This window comes from Cebidichthys violaceus, unplaced genomic scaffold, assembly GCF_023349555.1.
Source record: "Cebidichthys violaceus isolate CVI_PGR_0920_01 unplaced genomic scaffold, fCebVio1.0.p SCAF_3, whole genome shotgun sequence".
NCBI lineage: Eukaryota > Metazoa > Chordata > Actinopteri > Perciformes > Stichaeidae > Cebidichthys > Cebidichthys violaceus.
In genome coordinates this window covers 11922568-11944199 of record NW_027176483.1, presented here as the reverse complement: position 1 = coordinate 11944199, position 21632 = coordinate 11922568, and the positions used below count along the sequence as shown (strand labels likewise).

Sequence of the window (21632 nt, the reverse complement as noted above, 5' to 3'; positions counted from 1 at the left end):
CAGTGATGCATATGCCAATTGTCCTTCCTTTCTTTCCATCCTTATCAGTGCAGATCTTTGTAATATTGTCTGTAATTGTATGTCATCAGGCTATTATTTTACCATTATGTTCTGACTCAATTGCCCAATAAACAAGACCTCCTTTATAAGAAGAAAATATAAGCAGATTGTAGCTCTGACAGAGGCACACTATAAACCTCTGTGGAAATATTGTAGGAATAATATAATAATAATTGTATTTATTCAATAGGTTAATCCTTCTCTGTCAGACAGCAGCATCCCACTCAATCATTGTCTTGTATCCCCCCCCACAGATCACCCAGCAGCTCAGTGTACACAATAAAACAGATATTGGCAGGCACTTGTCAGCACCAGGGAATTCAATAGGGATGTAAAAGAGGAGGGGGAGTGTGTGCGGGGTTGTTTATGCTACTTTCCTCCTTCCCCCCTTTGTCAGATAAGAAGTGAAGTTACTGGCGGGGGGTGGATGAGGACAAGACATCCCGATCCATCTCCTGAGTGTCATCTCTATTTCCAGCGATGACAGCATAAGATAGGAGATGTGACACTTAGCTGGCCTTAGCGTTTTCTCTAAACATCTCTGATGCGGCAGTCACAAAGCAGCGCTCCTGTCCTCCAGTGACAGTCCGATGTGGTGCACAGTAAATAGAAAACACATATTAGTTATCCCGCCGCAGAATGAAAGTTATAGTATCGTGGGGATTCACAGTATTTTCTTTAAACAGAGGAATAGATAGATTAATATGTAGAGGGAGGACTCAATCTCCATCTTCTCTCTGGTTCAATGAGTAATGCTCCTGCAGCTTCCTGAGAGGACCACAGAGTCATACACAATAATAAACATCAGCATGAGTCAGATACTTTCACTGGAGCAGAGCACAAGTCTCTTTTCTCTCACTCTCTCTCTCCCTACCTTCAGTTACGCACATACACATGCAATGCAACCACACACACTGTCTCTTGCATGCAAGCATGCATTCAGACTCTCTTTCTTCACATTCACAAACACGCATGCTCACACATAACGAGCAGCAGATTGAGCTAGTTTGAGCCCCCATCACCACAATCTCATTACTGACTCTCCGAGCAAAAATCCAGTGGGTGTTTTCACTGCGTCTGAGAGCCACGGCTTCTGCTAAAAGATGGAAATTAGAGAGACCTGGTAGCCCACTGCTAGCTCATATGAGCGCCGTCACCATTCTAGACTCCTCACATCTGTGGCTGGTTATTGCCTGAAACTTCATATCTTCATGCAGCTAGTAATGGAGGGAGGAAGTTCAGAGGGAGATGGAGATGATATGGAGAATGAAGAAGTTGATGCTGAGATAGCGTAGATGAAGAGCAATGTGAGTAAAATGGATGGACTGTAGCAGGAAGGCACAATACAGTCAGTGTGCTGAAGGCCGGGCTGTCTCAATGCATATTTGTGGAGTGTGGGGAGTATTAATAGACTTCCTGCAGATTTGTTTGGAAGTTTTTGTGTGCATGGTGTGAGTCATGCATTGTATACTGTGATACATCTGTACATGTGTGTGTATGTATGCATCCATATGTGTTTTAATCTGCAGCAAGTTAGTTGGACCTCGTTGTGACCTCTAATCGTTCCAGCCTCTCTTCCAAATTACAGCCATTCGACCGTATGTACAAGAGATGGAGTGGGATGGAAAATTGAAAGCAGGGATGACAGGGATAGGGGACAGACAGTGTGATAGTTTGAGTGAGACGGGGAGAGATAAGGAACGTGGAACGGGACCCAGATTGAGGAAGTGCAGAGCAGAGGTGGCTAAGGTATTTCACTCTAATGGGAAACTAAAGACATTTATGGGTTGTGTGAGTGTGTGTGTGTGTGTGTGTGTGTGTGTGTGTGTGTGTGTGTGTGTGTGTGTGTGTGTGTGTGTGTGTGTGTGTGCGTGTGTTGGGGTTAGTGATGACAGTGGTGGGCCTAGATGCTATAAACACAGATACTCTGTCAAGAGATCCTCCTTTAAACAAACACACACTTCCTGTTGTCAGTGCATGCGATTGTAGTCACTGCTCGTAATTAAGATCTGCTGACAGTTACGGGTAACACAAATAAACTACGCACACGCACTGTCTGTCCACACAGTTACAAAATATAGCTTCTCGGATAAAATGTGTGTAAAACCAGACTTTTTTTTCCCCATTCAGCCCAGTGGTCTGCCGTCAAGTCACATTTTCATTTGACTTTTTCAGATCACGACGATGAAAAAAAAAAGGCTGGAGAGTGCCTAGCAGATCAGTTTATCATAATGCACACTGGCAGACTGAGTCACCAACACCAACTCCCCAAAAATAGCTTTAAAGATGATCACATGACTTCAACAGATATACAGTAAAACATTCAATATGCCATCGACTTTTCTTCACTCTTTAACAGAGAACAACTGCTTTTGTCATTGTCACAGACATACTGAAAATTGCTCTATCTTTACAAAGAAAGTAGAAAGCAAAGTCTTACTAATGAGTCATGACATGCTGAATCATTCAAAATTGAACAAAGTTTTCATGTCTGCAGATGTGTCTTGGACATTGCATGTATTTTTTTTGGTGGGGTGGGGGGGGGGAGTGATTTTACTTCCCACAAAATAACCTTTTGTAAGTAAAACTTATAAGAATTATTGTGACTCTGCAGTCAGTTTCCACTTTAGACAGCAGCTTTTCAAATTCACAAGATAATTCTTATGTTGAGCCATATCAGTCTTAAGACACACTAACCATTTAAACTCAACAGTCCAGTTCGCAGAGTCCTTATTCAGCCCTTTGTCTGTCCTCCTCCTGTGTTTATGGGTGTTGATGTGAACGTTTGAGACAGAACCTTGGAACAATTCATCAACAAAATGGCTTGGTGAGTTTGTATATCCACACAAGCCATAACTGTTTAAATGACACACATCCTTTAGCATGGTACACATGAAGTGTGTCGCACAAACACATCAACATCCCACACACACTCCATTGTGCTGGCCCCTTTGACAGTATTTGTCAGTCACTCAAAAGTGCACAACACTGAAACAAACTGGAAAACACACACAAATGGGTCATGTTTAAATACACAAGCTATATTGTAAAGGAAGGACTATTTTATTCTATTGTCTTGTTTCAGATACAAATGTTTATTTTTCAAACCATCATCCTGCATACAGTGGTTTATAGTAGTACCGATGCATTCCTGATTTCATTAGAGCTTGAAATTTGATTAGAATTTTGCTCCATAAAAGCCAGTTTACCCACCATTTCACTTGCACACAAATAGACTATCCAAAATCTGGAATTTGGCTTAAGTGAAACACTTGAAACACAAATTCTACACAAATTACAGCCAAGATAGGAAACCAAACACTGCCCAAAGGGGAAGGGGAGTGCAGATCTTAAAATAGTGCCTAAACCTGTATTTCCTCATTTCTTACACATCTGTTAACAGTCAGCTTGTCTTGTCTTCTGCTTACTGCTAATTACACCCCCCCCCCCCCCCCCCCCCCCCCCACACACACACACACACACACACACACACACACACACACACACACACTCCCCCCATGACTCACGTAGAACTGGAGAGACACAGGGGAGGCAGGGTGGTCGGTAAAATGAAAGAACAGAGGGGAAAAAGCTGCTCTGGGGCAGCAGGTACATTTCATCCCACATGTGTCTGTGTGTCAGACCTCATACGTGTAATTAACATGTTGATGGTGAACATAGCGTATAGGTCAAGCGGGACAGCGTGCAGCCTGGGTCTTCAGAGCCCACCTGAGTGAATCGCCAGACACGCATGCAGGTGACTTGAAGCATGAAAACACACAGACATGTTCTGTGGGGTCCTAAGAAGCCTGTTGCAAAAGTTTTACCAGTCCACTCACTCTTAGGAGAGGCATGGCACAAAACAGTGGTGACCTTGTTTACTCCGCCCTCTCTCTGTCTCTGTTGTTTATCTAGTCTAGTATACCTAACTATCTAATTTGCTCACTTATTTTTTCAGTTGTGAGAGCAAATTCTTTGAGACATGAAAAAACGACCAACAAAACAAATTCAAACTAAAAAAGTTCACTAGTGTGCAGAACTTTGCCACGTGTGCCTGCAATGACTACTTCTGAATGAATACAAACCACAATTGCGTGTGTTTAACTTTACGCTAGCTGTTAGCTCTGTTAGCCAAACACACCGCAGGAACAACTTTACCTTTTGAGCCAGCAATGTATCTTGATGAATATTTGATGCAAAATATCTGGGACAAAGTTGCAACATTCAATATCCCCAGAGGATGAATCTCAATAACTTCAGTGATCCTCATTTTTCATCTAGCACCATCATCATCAGGTCAAAATTGAAATTAACATTATTAGCATCTTCACAGAGTTAGTGGTAACTGTAAATGTAATTTTTGAAAATAGATGAGACCAAAATTAATGAAAAATATTGAAACTATTTCTTCCCTTCCCCCGCAAAAAGGGCAAATTTCACCCAGTTGCAGAACTTTATGGGCGTATTTGCGCTGTAATATCATTAGCACAATATCTTTTGTGAATTCGACCTTGAGACGAGGCGGATAGCGTTTGCAAATGATACACAATTCATGGTGCTCTGAGTGGTCACAATCTATTCACCCGATAAACTTGTTTATTGAATATTGTATGAGGAACAAATATATATGGATGCAGGTTCACCAGAAACTCCTGCAGCTCAGATTCCAGCAGGGCCGCCGGCAGTGAACAGCCCTAGATTCAGCCAGGTGTGGAGCTCTCCACCTCATGCCAGAGCTCGAGCCCCTGGATGTCGAAGGCAGTAGCGGCTCCTCCTCCGGCCAGAAGCAGAGCTTCGCCTCGCTGCTCTGCCGGTTCCTGCAGCGAGCCAACACCGACAGCACACTGCTGGAGGCCCAGGCCATATTGCTGGGCCTGCTGTAGGGAAGGAATTGTCATGTGAGTTCCAGAACCAGGACTAAGTGGGGCAGACTGTCAGACCCTGCTGAAATAAGATAGTTTTTAAGGCTAGTCTGGTGCTTGGAAACACTGCCGCTTTAGTCCACAGGGACCGCCAAAATCAACATAAAAATCAAAGTACCTCGTAGTAGCTTTAACGATGGACGAAAATATCCCCTTTTTTTACATTATTTTCATCAGATGAGGGTGTCAGGTCTAATGACTATTCTGACTCTATGGGTTTGTATTGTATTGAATGTGACGTAAACAATGGTTGCATATGCATCCTCATGTGTGTGCACAATACAAACAAAACAGTGACTCAGTTGTAAGAACTTTACTCCATAGCACTGCTAGTACTCACATATTCACAAAAAAAGTATGAAGAAAGAGACTCAACAAAATGCCTGATCCCATGAAGAGAATGACATATACTCTTTAACCTGGTGAATGCGCATGCCCCCCACAAATCCAACACCTCATGTTACCAGTTAATGTATGTTAGGCCCCACTCTAAAATCCACAAATCATCCTCAATCTGGGCTGGAAAGGAATGTGTCCCGTTGAGACTGTTCACCTGGACAGAGTTTTCCAGTGTTACGCCTGCCAATCACACTGAGCACACACACTCAGATGCACGCACAGCATGCTTACAATCTGAGAGAAGAGGAGAGAGAAAAACCAAGGTATTGAGAACAGACAAGTGTGTGGTCATGTTTATGGGCTTGGAAAAGCCTGTGGCATTTCCTGATAATCCATGCCAAGTGTGTGTTTGGTGTTCTTTCCAACCGTCAGTTTGTCAAACACTAATCTTTCTCTCTCTCCCCATTTTGCAAATAGATTTTAAGGTTTTTGTTGGCTTATGTTGTTGCCAGATTGAGTAGGGGTTTGTAAGAACAGGTGCCAAAAAACTGAACAATCACCGGAAAATATCTGAGGCTCATTTAGGATCCTTTTCTGTGATTAAGAATTTATTTGACGGGTTCTGTATTTTACTTTTGGACAAACAAAATCCATTTAGAGTTCCTTAACAGTTAGCAAAAACATATAGATTTATCTACAGATACTAATTGATCCAAGTCTGGGTAGAAGTAGTGTCGCTCATACAGGAACACAAACAGTTGTCAGTCAGTCAGTCAGGAAGCAGTCACTGACAGTACAGTAAGACTTCACTGCACAGTAAGGAATTGGTTTAGCTTTATTTATGGGATGTACAGAACCTTGTGCTGACCCTGATGCCCTTGCCCAGCTGTGTTATATGGTGATGGAAAAACTGTGACCTCTATGTTGCTGCTTACAGGAAGTGTACACTTTTTCAGTATTAGAAAAAAAACAAATGGTGTCAATTAAAAATCCTGCAGCTAAAGTAAGTTACCAGAAGTTTATTCTGACTTGGGTTGATTGCCCTCGGGGTGTCATGACCCAGAGGCTGCTGAGAGTGTTGGGGCTAAATATAGGACTAATGATACAATCAAAGTTCCAAAAATAGCATTCACTGGTAAAACTCTACGCAAATGGATGCTATATTACTATCAAATGAACTTTAGAGGGGTTCACTAATGACGTGCTGATCCTTGGAGATCCAGTCACGGGTCATTTTGTTGATGCAGCAACAATCTCATGTGTCACTTCCTGCAATTAGTGGAACAAACTCAAAAAGACACTCTGACTTTTACTTAACCACCAATGAATCACACAGTTCCTGCTTTGAAGGCTTTAGATTGGACGCAATGTACTGTCTTTAGGAACCTAACTCTAATGGTGTTCTGTAGAAATATAGTAGTTGGCGAGTAGGTAAATAGAAAGGCTGATTGGCAGAATAAAACATCAAAAGTGTGCTTGAAAAAGGGTACAGTATTTGGTAATGGGGTTAAAACAAAAGAAGAAAATAGCTGTCACTCAAATTAACTGCCCCTATTGTATGAATCATTGTTGTGTTTGACATCACAACAACACCAGAACAACTGCATCAACATCTTAATTGGAAAGAACAACTCCAAGAATGGAGTTTTACTATCACACAAGTTTTAAACAAATCCGTTAATTAAACCAAGTTATCTAAAACATTACTTTGGATGCAAAACCAAGGGGGAATCAAAAATGTCTATTGTAATCATATTTGAATTGTAAATGTACATGTGCACATATTTTCTTTCTTGCAAGTATAGAAGGCCAAAGTTAAACCAGAAAATAAAATGTTTAATAGACAGATAAGGTAATTATTTTAATGTTCAACTTTATTTCTTTCCAAACATACAGTTTAAATACCATGGTAAAAATATGGACTTGTTTTGTGTTTGGCCTGCGGTCTAAGACAAATGCCATAACCGTGAACCCATTGTTTCATTATGGCCTGCAAGCTATATTGCATTTCATTCCCTCTTGCTCTCTTACCATGACTCTGGTCACATTTGACTGTCAACCACCTGGCAAAGCAGGACAGAATAGAAAAGAGAAAAATAGGGAAGCTGTTGCATGTGCTGAATTGACTCAGTTAAGCCACTTTAGTTCCATATGTCAGCATTGAAGTTGATAAGTTGTCACAAATAAAACGGCAGAACCACAAAACTAAGACACATGTAAAAACATCCATTGATGCATTTTCTTTTGTTTTTTTAGCTTATGAAGAATTCCAAATTATGAATTGAAAAGATATGAAGAACTTGTCCCTGCTTTTTCTGCGTCTGTAACTTCTTAAGTCAGGCATGTTAAAGGGTACGACCTTGTCCCCTTTTACAGGAGTATCCTGTTACAACCTCCCTTCTACATATCGCTATATAGCACACATACAAAGACCTCCCAGTCTGACACATCAACAAGAAAAACAAACGTCTTTTTATTCTACACCCAAAACCGTGGCTGTATTGATTCTTAGATTTCCATCAGATAAACACAACTACCATAAAGTAAAGTGCTCGTAATGCACAACTACTCTGACGTTAGCGGCTGGCATACTGCCGCTGCTCAGACGATAGCTGAACTGTCTGTGTCAATAATGTTGCCAGAGGCATCACATAATTGAAAAAACTGAATTATGACCTCAGTGAGAGCACACTGCCATGCTGTGTCGTCATACCTACAGTTAAGCTCTTCATTTGGAGGGAGCTTTTGCATACAGTCAGTGGTTTAACTTCTGTGTAACCTGTTACGCATAGTTACACAATGTAACAGAGCACATTTCTGAACATACCAAACCACACATCCCAGCCATCAGTGGTGCTATGAGTGGTCAGATGTAAAAGACGAGTAACTTTCAACCAGAGAGGGTAGTGAAACACTGATTTTCAGCCTGGTGTTAAATAACTATTTACGTAATCCTAATTTCCCAAATGATCTGATATTATTAGTCAGTGAAGAGAGAATTCAAATTTAGAAGGCTATGTGATAAAGTAGTAATCACCAATATGTACTTTATACACAAACAGATTTTTTAGCGACTGTCTCTTTCTCCAGGAAGTATGACATGTTTAGTCTGATCCAAGAGAAGCCAAATCAAGTGGCCAGATGTGACAATACAAATGAGCACCTTAGGTCATAACAATACAACACTTTTATTGTGAATATATATTTGCACAATAATCAACACCATATTATAAACACTTTTTCTTTTCTTTCATTTTCTCTTTTATACAGTAAATAGTATTAGTGTACAAATTTATACAAAATGTATTCAGGCTAATCAAGTTCCACAAAAGAGTAATTCATGTGCAGTAGTAAAGCACAATCAGATATCGGAGGGACACGCACATGCCTGCACATAGACACGGGACCCCCGGGTTAAAACACAAGTCAACACGCGACTTTGATAGACAGGCATAACCTGAACACTCAACAAGGTCACCATGAAGGCAAGGTGGAGAGAACTCAACTTTGTTTAAATCGCTAAAAAAGGAAAACAAACATTAAAGTGTGACCTTTATGACTTATGGTAATGTAAGGCAATGCAAAATTACCACTGGTAGTAGTGTATTCTCAAAGTTCTCTCCAACAGGCCCTGATGCTGATCATAGGCATAGACAGCGTTCAAACACAGAACAAGCTCATCCCATGACATTGCAGCATTACGACACTGAGCTTTCAGCGTCTGCTTCACAGCACTTATAGAGCAAAACAAAGAGGAAACAAGCATAAGGAGAACAGCAAGGAAAAGAAAACAATGAAACAGTCATTTTGATATGCTGATCTCATTCACAAGTCATCTTGGCTCCTGAGTCTGGTGATCCAGAAAGGGAACAGAAACAGGACTAATAAAGAGAGGTGTTGGAAAACAAAGCTCAAGTCTGGTTTAGGTTTGTTTTGACGATGGAGGGAAATGATATTCTCCCATAATTACAATTTTGGTTGTTTCTGCTGCGGCCTGGGCCACATAAATTAGAAAAACTGCAGCAGATTTTGCCCATTTCACAAAATATTACTGCAAGGGCTACCTTCTTTGCTATACTGCAGCAAGCCTGATCAAAGAAGCATACATGGCAAGAATACAACTCTGGTCCACCGTTTCATTCAGATAACAGACTGTTTGAGCTACTACGTAGGCACTGGGAATGTGATGCATCAGATTGAAATTGTAATATGCTAACATATTGTAATTCACTTGATCTCACTTACTGTTCAGCGAGCTTTCTACTGTATCTATCTATTTAGCTAACATTGTAACTTGGATACTGATGCACACCCACGTCTGAGGACTCTCTTAAAATAAACTAGCCTGAAGATTCTCTGTAGTAGGTCTGTGTATTTGCGGTCCTTGGTTCTGTGTGGAGCTTTGGTGTCAGAGTACTGGTGTTGTCTTTAGCTCTGTACTGAGCACATGCTGCTACAATACAACACCTAACTAGTCACAAAATGCTAGTTGATTTTGAGTACAAAAAAATAAAATAAATAGCTACAGTACATTTAAAAAACACTCAAACAAAAAGGGATAATCTTCATAGTTGCACTGGTTGCCAAAAATAATAAATCATTGCAGCATTATGATTCATACGTAATAACTATAATAAGCAACAAACAATATCGACAACTACACAAATCAACACCGTCAGTGAACATACAGTCTTTGAATGATATTTAGTTGGCATAGTGGGACTCTTCAACCTCTGCTAAATAAATCAGAGAAACAAATGAGGCAGAATTAAAGGGTTTGGTTAGCTCTTACTCTTGCACCATAGGAGGGTATTAAGGAGTAGTTCATGGAAATGAGTGCAGCTGAGCACAGTAAACGTGTCTCTATTTTTGAAAATGAATTGAATGCGGATTGAATTGAAAAGGAAATGAATGCGGACCCTTTGGCATTGGTAAATGGAAATGCTGATACTGTCGTCAGAAAACAAAATGTCTTTTTGCAAATATTCGGCATACATCCTGGATGGCATAACTGAAGTGTCTTCTGGCCTCTTATGGGATGAGATGATCTCTGTGTGAGTGTATGAGTGTGTGTGTGTGTGTGTGTGTGTGTGTGTAGGGTCATGAGTTCTGTAAAGATGTGATGAGCCACAGCAGCAGTAGTTGGAGCCCAAGCATCGGCCAAAGACACAGGCTTAGGCAGGTCCCTCCTCCACAGTCAGAATCATCTTCCTGTTGGACAAATCAGTTGTCAATCAATTAGATACAGCATCTTCTCCTACATCCAGTAGCTCCACTAAAACTACCAACATCACCACTACTTTTACAACTCCCAATAATGAACAGTTCATGATTGTACTGTATCTAATCCTATGAATCTCTATCATATTATATCCTACTGTGCTGCACTCCTACTAACGTATGACGTATTCCTAGGTCTACCTGCCATATTAAAGGCATAGTTCAACATTTTAGGAGTCATGCTTATTCACTCTGATAGTTTGATGAAAAGATCGATACCTCTCTTCTGAGCTAACTGGCTGCCGGTGGTAGCTTTATATCAACCAGTGAGGTATCGATCTTCTCATCTATCTCTCAGCAAGAAAGCAAACAAGTGTATTTCCTCAAATTACCTTCTCATTTTAATGCTCTGCCACAGTTATAGAGATGTTCCGGACCTCATTCTGCTTTACGTGCATGTGTGTATGTGCATGCCCCTGCCTATGACAGTTTGTGGCGTTTTTGTATTTGATGGGAGTATTCAGGATATCCGTGCATGCTAAAAGGCCTAGGAGAAAGAGGTGGGAGTCTTCTGTATTCAAAGGGCAGGAATGCCACGTGGAGCTTCCTCTGTTTACTCCAGTGACGAAATGGACTGGCCTCAACACAAACTGTCTTCCTATGAGGAGCTGAGCCAAAAGTAAAGGGACAGACAGAGAAAGGAATAGGGATGCTTGCCTACTTTTACTCTGTTGACTTCCTCAGCCATTCCTCCCCTTCCCTTTACTTCCCAGTACAGATTCTTCACAAAATAAACATGCAGGCACATGAATTAGTGGCCTATTATGTGTGTGATCTACGCCTTTAAAAGACAATGAAAGGCTCAGTCCACAAAGATATGGGAAAAACTTTTTCCAAATATTTAGACGTCTTAAACTGTTGAAAGTTGGGTGACAAAGCAATGATCTCAAACAAGTTATCCACCGTGCTCCTTTGTTTTACTGATTTACCTCAAACGGTACAATACATGAACTTTCATTCAATCTCCTCAAGGAATCTAAATAAGGGAATTTGCTACTGTATCAAGTCTGATTATTACATTGCATTCTCTGAAACCCTAAAAGACTTCTCAGTTTGAGAGAAAATACGTCCAAGTTTTGTGCTGCTATAATTGAATTGTGCTGGTACGATGCTATTATATCAAATTGATTCAACACTTTTTACTGCCAAAATTCAATCTGCTCTCCATCTGTTGGGGTTAAAAAAAAACAAGTTGCCAAAGAAAGACAATTGCATTCTGTTACAGAGATAGGCATGCAACTAAGAAATAAATACCATCTGTTTTTTACCACAGTGCATTATTTACTTAATTCTTGAGGGCCATTTCCTTCTCAAGCCAACCATTGTAGTACATGATTTGCCCTTACCCAGCACATTGCGATGGCCCAGGAAAGGTAAAATCATTTGGGCTGTAGTCAACCAAAGATAATTTGGGTCAACTGAAATTCTACCAACACTTCAACCAATCTATTGGTCGATGGGGGGGGGGATAAATCTGCGCGTTATGTCTAGATTAACCAAATCGGCCACAGTACTCTGTGTACTCTACCTGGTAGCCTAAGTGAATTATAACTAAACATTAAAAGCAATATGGAGCATGTCTAATTATTTTTAACCTAATTATTTTATACTTAATCCTAAATAATAACAACAGACTAAAAGCCGAACTGCATGCACCTGCCCATATTCATATGATTTCCGAAAATAGAACAATTCTGACATGTTCAAATTCAAAGCCTATCAACAAGTGATACACGGGCCAGGGCTTTTTAATTACCACCGTACCTATGAGAGCCAATCCGCAATAATCAACCCACAAAAATATGCATTAATTTGGTCGGAAAAGAGCATATCAACAAACCAATTGACCAACCAACCAGCAGGTGTTAGCCCTAAAACTCATAGTGGTTAATACGTCTGCATGAAGTTGTGTAAGAACACTGACCCTGCACTCAGAATCAGAAACAACAAGAGAGGTGTGGGGCTCAATGTAGAAACTCTGCTGATTGGGCACAAGGGTTTATCCTACCAGACAAGAGCAGCAGCCATTGGAATGCAGAATTAAAAAAAAGAAAAGAAAAAAAAGATATATGATGACAGAAAAGATCATAAAAAGCATGATGAATAAAACAATTGAGTGACAATTGCATACAAAATCTTGTAATAAAAAAATATATAAATGGATAAATAAAACAAATTAGCTGAATGAATAAATCAAGCATGGATTAGAGTGAAAAATTAAGCTTTGAATCTCTGCAGAATGCTGATGTAAACCAGACAGAAGTGACAGAGGCCAACTGGCCTCATTAATATAGCTGTTTCCAGCAATGTTCTCTGCACTGAGGTACATGTGTGGTTGTGTCTTACGTCTTCATTGTTGTCGAAACATACATCCGGCCCTTTGCGGTATCTGGGATTCTGAGCCAGCTCGCATGGATCTGGACCTTCAGCTGAACAGACACTCAGGAAAAAGCAATATACCATCAGCAGCGCAAATTTAACAATTTGAAGAGCAACTATTAATTGATGTGCTGACTCTTAATTTGCCTGCTAAAATTCCTTATGTAGTTTCAACTCATCAGCCTTGGTTTGAGATACCCTGATTTATTTTTCTAGATATTTGCTGATCTCCTATTGACATCTAAGAGAGATTAAAATAAAATAACTAAGTTCTTGAAATAATTATACGTAATTATATGTGGTCAAGCAGATTGTAATGTCTGTAATCTCTCTCTCTCTCTCTCTCTCTCTCTCTCTCTCTCTCTCTCCATATACATACATATATACATACACATATATGTGTATATTTATATTTATTGGTGGAGTAACGGACCAGTCGATTGTGATTGGTACGAATCCCCCCTCACGGTTCAGTTAACCATCACAGTGTGAAATAAAGTTTTGCTAACGATCGTTATCTGTCAATATTCAGTAAAATATGCGATCAGGACACTGGCATTAATGCCTTTCTAGTCACCGAGCTCTGATACTGTTACATTATAAACAACCAATCCGTGTTTAAATTGACCTAAGTAGAGCTAGTTAACGATAACAGCACCGCTAACGGCTAACGAACAAAGGTTCCAATTAGTTACATTATGATGCGCTCAGGCTCTGTGCCAGTGCCAGTGTTTGTATGTGTTGAGTGGCATCCATATTAGCAACTGGAGGCCCTTGTTGAGCCCATGGTGGTGACATCTGAAGATGACATCTGGACTGTTACATCAGTAGGAAGCTGCAGTATATATATATACTGTATATATACACATACACACTCACATTGTACATGCACACAAACACTGTTGCTCCTAACCTTATTTCGTCATGATGGCAGCATGCAGCACAGATAAATTAAAACATAAAATCCAGGGAGTAACGTGAGACAGGCTTTCATATGCCGTGCATCTGGTTTACTGTTCACCCGTGAACATTCAGGGGGGACCTACTGCAAACTCCTTAGGTGTGTGTCCTTGTATTGAGAGTTTAAAGCCCCCCCCTGTCATCAGGGGGATGGATGGAGGGGTGGAAAGTAAAAAGGATGTTCGATTTTTATGAGCTGAGTGAAAGGATACAGGGTTGTTCAGCCTGCCGTAGCGGCCTGGGGTCACACGACAAACATGTTGCCTTTGCATCGGTGATCAGGAACACTAGGTTGGTGTTTGGCAGCTTCTCAGCACGATACATCCTAGAAAGCACACATGGCAACATGTACATACTGGTGCTTACACTATTTGTACAGTAATATACCTGTGGTGTGAGGATATCATGCTCCAAAATACATATAACAAATTATCTACAACATATTGAATTACCATATATAGTTTACAGTTTATATTGCATACACACAGGTAGTTGTGCAGATGTGCACAGATATGCACATTCAGACGTCTTCTGTCCTCTGGGATTGGCTTTTTATGGTAGTACTGAAAGTTTCTGTGTCTACAGTCGTTAACATTGGGGGATAAAGCACCAGACACGTGGGACTCATAACATCCAGTAATTACAGCCATATTTAACCCCCTCCGACAGCTCATACTGACACAAGAGGAGGTTAGAGCAAAGTGGATGTGCAGTGGTCCGTGAATGTGTGTATTAGTGAGTTTGAAGTATAGCCAGAGAGTAAAGGAAGAAAAACAGATAAAAGAGCTTTTGTGCTTCCCTCTGCAATTCCGGTCACTGACAGATCAAGGTAATGTGCGTCTGCTCAGAACTCCTCTGAAAACAGCTGCCTGAAATCAGGCTGGAAAACAGAAAGAGGCCAGGAAACTAACACTATTCTGGACCCATCCCTGCAGACCATTAAACAGAAGGATGTCCAGGAAGAAGAGAGAGTTAGAGGTGAAAAATCATGAATGACACAACTCATTTACAGTGTGAGTGGACAGAGTCACTGAAAAGAGAGCACATGCAGGTTTGTACACATATGGCGAAACACCCACATACCTGGAACAGTTTCCACAGTCCAGGACACCTGAGTAGGAACTTTCATCATTGTCAAAGAAGTACTGAGTCTGCTCTGTGATGCAGCTTTCCTTAAACATGGCATCTGGTATGTCATCATCTGCTGACTCCGCTGGAAATAAGAGACAGGTTTAATAGAGAACAACGCTGGAAAAGATTAGTGCAAGTGGTGGGATTAAAGTCTATCAAATGCTGATGGTTACATTTTACACAATCACAGCTTTTGCTGCTCACCTGCCTCTAGAAGGTTGGGGAATATGAGACCAAAGAAGAGCTGCTGGAGTATCGACCTAGACACAAAGACAAAAAAAGAGTCACATAGATGAGTCAATATACCATCTTTAACTTATTTATATTGAACAACAAAACACTTTTAACAACAGCCACACATCTGTTTGAGGCTAGAGTCACTGTTGATGTAAATGTCAAGAGAAGTATCAGTCATTCCTTTTTAAAAGCTGGTTATATTGCAGTTGGACAGTCATACAGACAGTGATGCAGTATAATGTTGTGTAACTGCCCTTGTCCTACACTGACCCAGCCAGCTTCATTCCTCAATAACATACAAGCCAACTCCCATACAACTCCTACCCTAGTACAAGTACAAATGAACTCCCACTCTAAATCGCACACGCAAACAAACACAAACATTGGAGGAAAACAAAACAAACAAACACACAACCTGTACACTCACCAGGCAGCACTGGAGGCCCACCAGCCAATACTGAGCATGTCTGCAATGGTAGGCTGGAAAGAGGAAGGAAAAGAAAGTCATGCATAATAAATTCCAAAATAAAGCGGAGAGGGATGGGAAAGAAAAAAAAAAAAATTCAGTCGTGAATGATGATTTCTTTCATTTGTCCGTTATTATATTACTATTTCGAACCTAGAAATTAAAAAGAAAACAAATGTAATATACAATCACAATATTTTAAACTACAGGAATTAAGAATCAATGTAGTTTTAAATCAACAGATTTCTTTACCAGATTGTAGAATAAACACAAAGGTACTGTGAATGCATAAATGTGTAAATGTAATAAATGAGAGAGAGTGGCTGCCATCTGACAGCTTGTGGGAATGAGTTTCTAACCACATAGACGGAGCGGGGTCCTGCTGCAGCCTTGCTGTCTTTCTCTGGGTCACAGACAGATTGATAGTCATAGGTCTTATTGAACGAGTACAAGGATGTGTTGACCAGGTTGATCATCAGCACAGGATCCACCTCGCCAAAGAACTGACCTATCTAGAAGAGTTCACAAGCGCACACACAAAAAAACAAACAAACAACAGTCAATAAAAATGGTGTAAGACTCTGCTTGTACAAACAAAGCCTACAGCTGTGTACTATCTCCTCTGATGGGGTTTTATAGTCTTAGTCATATACACATATAAACTGCTGTCAACCTGTCACTCTTGTCCCCTGTGCTTCTACTGCCATGCCCTTTCACCCTCTACTCAACTAGTCTGGATAGGTGGAGGGTGGATGTGTCCTCCAGTGTCACCTGTTACATGTATTAATGTTATGTCAACATTGAATGAAGGTTGCATATTTATAATCCTATGATTACAGTGAGAACAGGTCACTGTAGTTTCACAAGAAGCTAACACCTGGTGGATGATAGTTGTGTTTATATATTCCGGATAGAAGGACTCTGGCCATAACTGATCGTAGAACTATGGTGACAAAATGGAACTGTTGTTTGACAACGGCACAAACTAACAAAAAACGTCTGCATGTTCCCAACGGACACCAAATGTATCACAAGATGACAGGAGGGTGCTTATTCCAATGCTCGATGACCATAAACTGTATGCCAGACATTGGGATGGTAAAAGGATCAAAGACAGCAGATGTCCTGCCTTGACTGACATGTAAAGTTTCCAGACCAACTGTATGTCCTACCACTGACACACAGGGGCACAGCAGCCTGAAAGAGTGGAGTTAACACAGCAGAGCTGACTTCTTGCATACACAGGGGACACACTTCACTACAGCTTTCATGCCTGACTAAAATCCATCAGAACCTTCCCTTTGATCCTCCTCCAGTGGATAGTGCTTTACTTTACTGGAGACATGGATGTACTGCTGTCCTACAGGAGCTTTCAAACAGCTCACAGCTAACAGGACATTCTCATTACTTGAGATGAGTCGTGGGCCCTTTATTTGACCTCTATATGAGATTGATGGATCCCTGACAAAGAGGAGCTAGGTATGAAGAAAGGTAGAAAAAAGTAAGAAATATGAATGCTGGCAAAGTCTTTGATTTCAACCTATCTGACTATGTCACAACAGATGTTTTATTGTGTGATGATTTATCAATTACATTTTGATAAAGCAGAGTAGTAAAGCATACATGATACGGCTGTGAAAAGGTGAAGAAAGTGGTTACCGGTAACTCACCAGTGAGATATACTCATCGTGGTTGGACATGAGAAGAAATCCCCCATCATCCAGGATGACACAGTCTACATGCTGTAGTGTAACAAGATAAGATTTAAAAATGAAATAAAAAAATGGTCAAAGTGTGGAAAAGGAAAATCATCTTTTAGTATTTTAAAAAGAGATACAAATCAAGCTTGACTTCATTATATTGCAGGCAATTTATAATCATGTTTTTTCTCCTATAATTTCTAATCAAGGCCGTCTGCACAGCCATGGTAACGGAAACACATCTTAGACAAGACAAAAAAAAAACATTTTCAGATTTGATTCAATAAACTGCATTGTGGTACCTTGTCATTCCTCAGACAGCCACAAATCTCATCCTTGCACTAAAAAGACAAAAAAAGTTAGCCAGACAACAAAATTACTATCGTACACCAATAGATAAATGTGTCAAAGATAGTGTAAAAAATACAAATACACCTTATTAACATGACTTACATTCAGCTTCAGTGTAGCATTCATGAAAATGCTCATCCAGAAGGAGACATTAAGTTTCACTCCCACCACTACACAGAAAATCACAAAACATGCAGATGTACAGCTATTGAGTCTTTTTATTTATGTTGCATCACAAGAAGCAATCTATCTGGGATTAGCAAGACTGACCAGCTGGTTTGAGCGTGACTTCGTCAATCGTGAGGTCCACTGCTTTGCTCACTAGAATACCTGACTCAGTAACAGGCTCCCTACCCTCTGCTGCAATTGAGAAGGGACACATAAGAGATAATTATAGCAATTTCACCTAAATAATGTTTAAAATTATGTTGGCAGAGAACATTTCAAAATGAGAATCACAGTAAAAGAGAATATTTGCTATCCATTGTGGGAAATTCCATAGATTTTTAGCTGCTAGTAATTTATTTGAGTGGAGTAGAGTCTGTAAGGCCAGTACATGTGTTAATCCAGTCAAGTGTAGAGGAAAGCACGACTACATTAAACTGACGATTGCCTGTCCTAATGTCTGTTAGAGAGATCGGTGGAGATAACAGGAAGTATACAGGGCAGGAGAGAGGAAGAGAGGGGATGAGCGCTGAAAGACACAGCGGGAAAAGGAGAAGGATAAAGACAGTGGTATCAGAGGCCTGAGAGTGTGATCTTTGCCAGTAGGATTGGGAGGACGTCCAAAGGCAGAGAGCAGGATAGGCTCAGTGCCAAACCACATTGAAGATCCTCATACATAAAAGTGCACACACATTCACATATTCAAACAATTAGGAAAAAACTTACGGATGAAAGATGGAGCTGTGAAAATATATATTTCATTGTCCAGGGTCCTTTTGTAGAAGCTGGACTCATATGTCTCAGGATTCTCAGTCCACTCTTCCCCAGCACTAAAAACATTAATATAGTCACATAATATTATATATTGACCATTATATCCATAAAACACCAAGCAAATGTGTTTGATCTATCTGAACAATTTATATTTTAGTCTAGAGCCAAATGCTAGTCATCGGAATACAAGTCACACCCAATGCAGTTGATATATATCCAGGGCATGATCCAGTAAAAGCAATTACTGATAATATTTCATGTTTTATAGGCAGGAGGAATATACATTCATCTGGAATATCATATTCTGACCAAGTGGATCCCCTAAATGTAGTTCAGATAAAAGTAGCAGCAAAGAAATTGAGGAAAATGAGCTGTGTTTGGCTGCTGGATGTGCGGATTTGACCCATGTCCTGTACTGGCTTGGCAAACTATGGGAGTTCAGCTTAAAGTGTCTAATCCTCTATGTTCTGTAAAATAACCCAGTGGAACAGGTGAGTAAAGCTGCCAAAAGCGTTGAACCTAAGAGCGGTACAGTCAGTATCCATTTTCATCTCACACATTTACACCACCAGATATTTGGGCAAAGCTTGCTGTGCTGTTTCACAACACCAGAACTAACGCTAGAAGTGAAACTGAGTAGAAAGAGGAGAGAGTACCTTCTTGGGTAGACTCTTGTTATTCCTCCATCTGTGGCTACAAATCTGGCCACAATTCCATCCCTGAGAACATGGAAAACAACAGCCAATCAAACATCAAAGCCAATCACACTGACAAATATTAGAAAAGTGTTTCTGATCTGTGAGACCAAGCTGCAGGCATGACACAAATTGTTTTCTGACCACTGTCACTTATTTCTATTTGTCCTAATGTTAAACAGATACCCTGCAGTGTGTGTTCAGATTATTTCAGACAAGTGGGCATACCATGAAAGGAAACCATTTTGTTCTAAAAACAGCATGTCTTGGCAGAGCTCAGTATGGTAGGGTGCGATATGCATTTTGTGCTTGGCTTTCATCGTGTTTCACTAGTTGGACGTGATTAAATCACCCGAAGTAAAGACAAAAGAAATAAAACTGTGGCTCGGTCAGTAGATGCATGATATAAGCATCATCAGCTATGATAGGGGGGAGCACTAGTGTGGACATGCAAGACAGATTTCCATATAAGAAAAACAATGTATTTTTATATTTTATTGTATGTTAAGTACAGATAAATAGTGCAAATGTTTGGCACTCACACTGTCTGCTCGTTCCAAAGTTTAACCAGTTCAGCTGTCAGACCTGCATCCAGAATTAGTCGATTCACCAGGGACACATTACCTGTGGATTAAAGACAGGATACATTTTACCTATTGTGAACAGTACAACACAACAATAACAGTGATTAGTAAGGAAATATGGCAATCTTAGCAATGCCAGCCTATTATCTACGAGTCTTTGCAGGGACGATGAATACGTTATGATCTGTTCACTGGTTAACGGAAAAAATACTGAAGAGACAAGTGATCTGATGGTGAAAGTCAGGCTGAAAAAGAGCAGTCGTGTTTTGCCAAATCTTCTCCCTAGATAAATGAGGGATAACAATTAGATCTCATGGTACTTGTCAGGAAATCATCCAGCAGGGAGACATGTTTTTGTAGGTCTTCTCTGAGTGATTATTAGACAGTAAGACAGAAGGAAGTACTTTGTGAAGGACTGGCTGCAGCTTTAGGAGAGAGATGATGCCAAGGTATTGAGTTTGAACCCCGTTGTCAAGAAAAGTATTTGAAAGCGCTGTCAAAAACGTTAGCATGCAGTTTCAACACAGCTTCCCTTGAGTGTGCTTTTAAATCATGTCCATAACTTTGCAAAACTTACAGACTTAAGACTCAAGAACAAATTATGAGACCATACTGCACAACAGCAACAAGAAAGGCATTAATGCATATTTATATGGCTTGACCTTGGGTTGAAATGGATCAAGGATACCTAGATCCATTAGCTGGATGATGGTGGTAAGCCATAAGGGGCAGACCCATTAGATGATGACAAATCAAACACCATGAGTCATTGTGCAGCATGACAACATCAGGCTTCTAGGAAACTCAGTCGATCGGGCTGATGTCACTCTGCTTATACCACAGTAATCTAATGACCAAAGTAATGCTCTGACCTTCAGATGCCGGTCATCGTGATATCACCAGTGGGAAATTCTGTCTAACAGTAAAACATACCATGCATGTACGCATACACAACTTCCACTCTCATCAAACAGTGCCGCAAACTGACATCACAAGCTGTGCAAATGTGTAGAGTGAAATAACAGTGAAAAAGATGCATGACTCACATGCATCTGGAGTGTTGCTATCAATGTACTGGCTGAAGTCGAGGAGAAACTGGGTGTTGTTGAGTGACAACTTCAGCTCTTTGCAGTACTCCCTAAAGGAACAGTATTGATCAATTTAAATCTCAGCCCCTTGTTTGTTCCTGCCGAGTGAAAGTGGGTTGGACATATGTGTCACGATCACTTACCTTGGAGCAATGTAGGTGTAACCAAACTCATCAAACCTCTCCTGCTGTATGGTTTCCATGGCTTTTGAAAACACAAAAATAATTGGTTTAGGCCGATAAGATGAATAGCGGTTTCGGAGCTTATTAAAAGTGTGTTCTCTATTTATCAAATTATGCACTTCTATTTGTGCTGTGAGATGACTACATGAGTTCAGAAATATCCATATCGATGGTCATATGAAATATATTAACACTACACAGTAGTGAACATACTGTAGCTGAACCCCCCCCCCAACATAAAGTATTGGACAGATATGAGGTGATGGATTAAGGTAGAGAATGTGGATGGGGGTGCAGTGGGGAGGCATGAGAGAATGAC

The 21632-nt window shown here is 40.4% G+C and overlaps 1 protein-coding gene across 2 annotated transcripts in view; it reads right to left on the bottom strand.

Moving 5' to 3' along the window:
- Nucleotides 1-8493: 8493 nt before the first annotated feature.
- Nucleotides 8494-21632, bottom strand: part of LOC137881191 (voltage-dependent calcium channel subunit alpha-2/delta-1) — a 59856-nt gene continuing 46717 nt past the window's right edge. Inside the window, exons 23-38 of one of the 2 annotated variants that reach the window (XM_068722993.1) lie at nucleotides 21275-21335; nucleotides 21090-21181; nucleotides 20002-20083; nucleotides 19421-19483; nucleotides 18717-18820; nucleotides 18096-18185; nucleotides 17928-17995; nucleotides 17777-17815; nucleotides 17445-17516; nucleotides 16134-16286; nucleotides 15736-15788; nucleotides 15276-15331; nucleotides 15024-15153; nucleotides 14153-14265; nucleotides 12948-13030; nucleotides 8494-10532 (exon numbers count right to left, since the gene is read on the bottom strand). In XM_068722993.1, coding sequence (XP_068579094.1) covers nucleotides 10422-10532; nucleotides 12948-13030; nucleotides 14153-14265; nucleotides 15024-15153; nucleotides 15276-15331; nucleotides 15736-15788; nucleotides 16134-16286; nucleotides 17445-17516; nucleotides 17777-17815; nucleotides 17928-17995; nucleotides 18096-18185; nucleotides 18717-18820; nucleotides 19421-19483; nucleotides 20002-20083; nucleotides 21090-21181; nucleotides 21275-21335 — 1370 coding nt within the window. In that variant the 3' untranslated portion in view covers nucleotides 8494-10421. Of the gene's footprint in view, nucleotides 10533-12346; nucleotides 12606-12947; nucleotides 13031-14152; nucleotides 14266-15023; nucleotides 15154-15275; nucleotides 15332-15735; nucleotides 15789-16133; nucleotides 16287-17444; nucleotides 17517-17776; nucleotides 17816-17927; nucleotides 17996-18095; nucleotides 18186-18716; nucleotides 18821-19420; nucleotides 19484-20001; nucleotides 20084-21089; nucleotides 21182-21274; nucleotides 21336-21632 lie in introns of those variants that run through there. The other variant, XM_068722992.1, reaches the window with a different exon arrangement.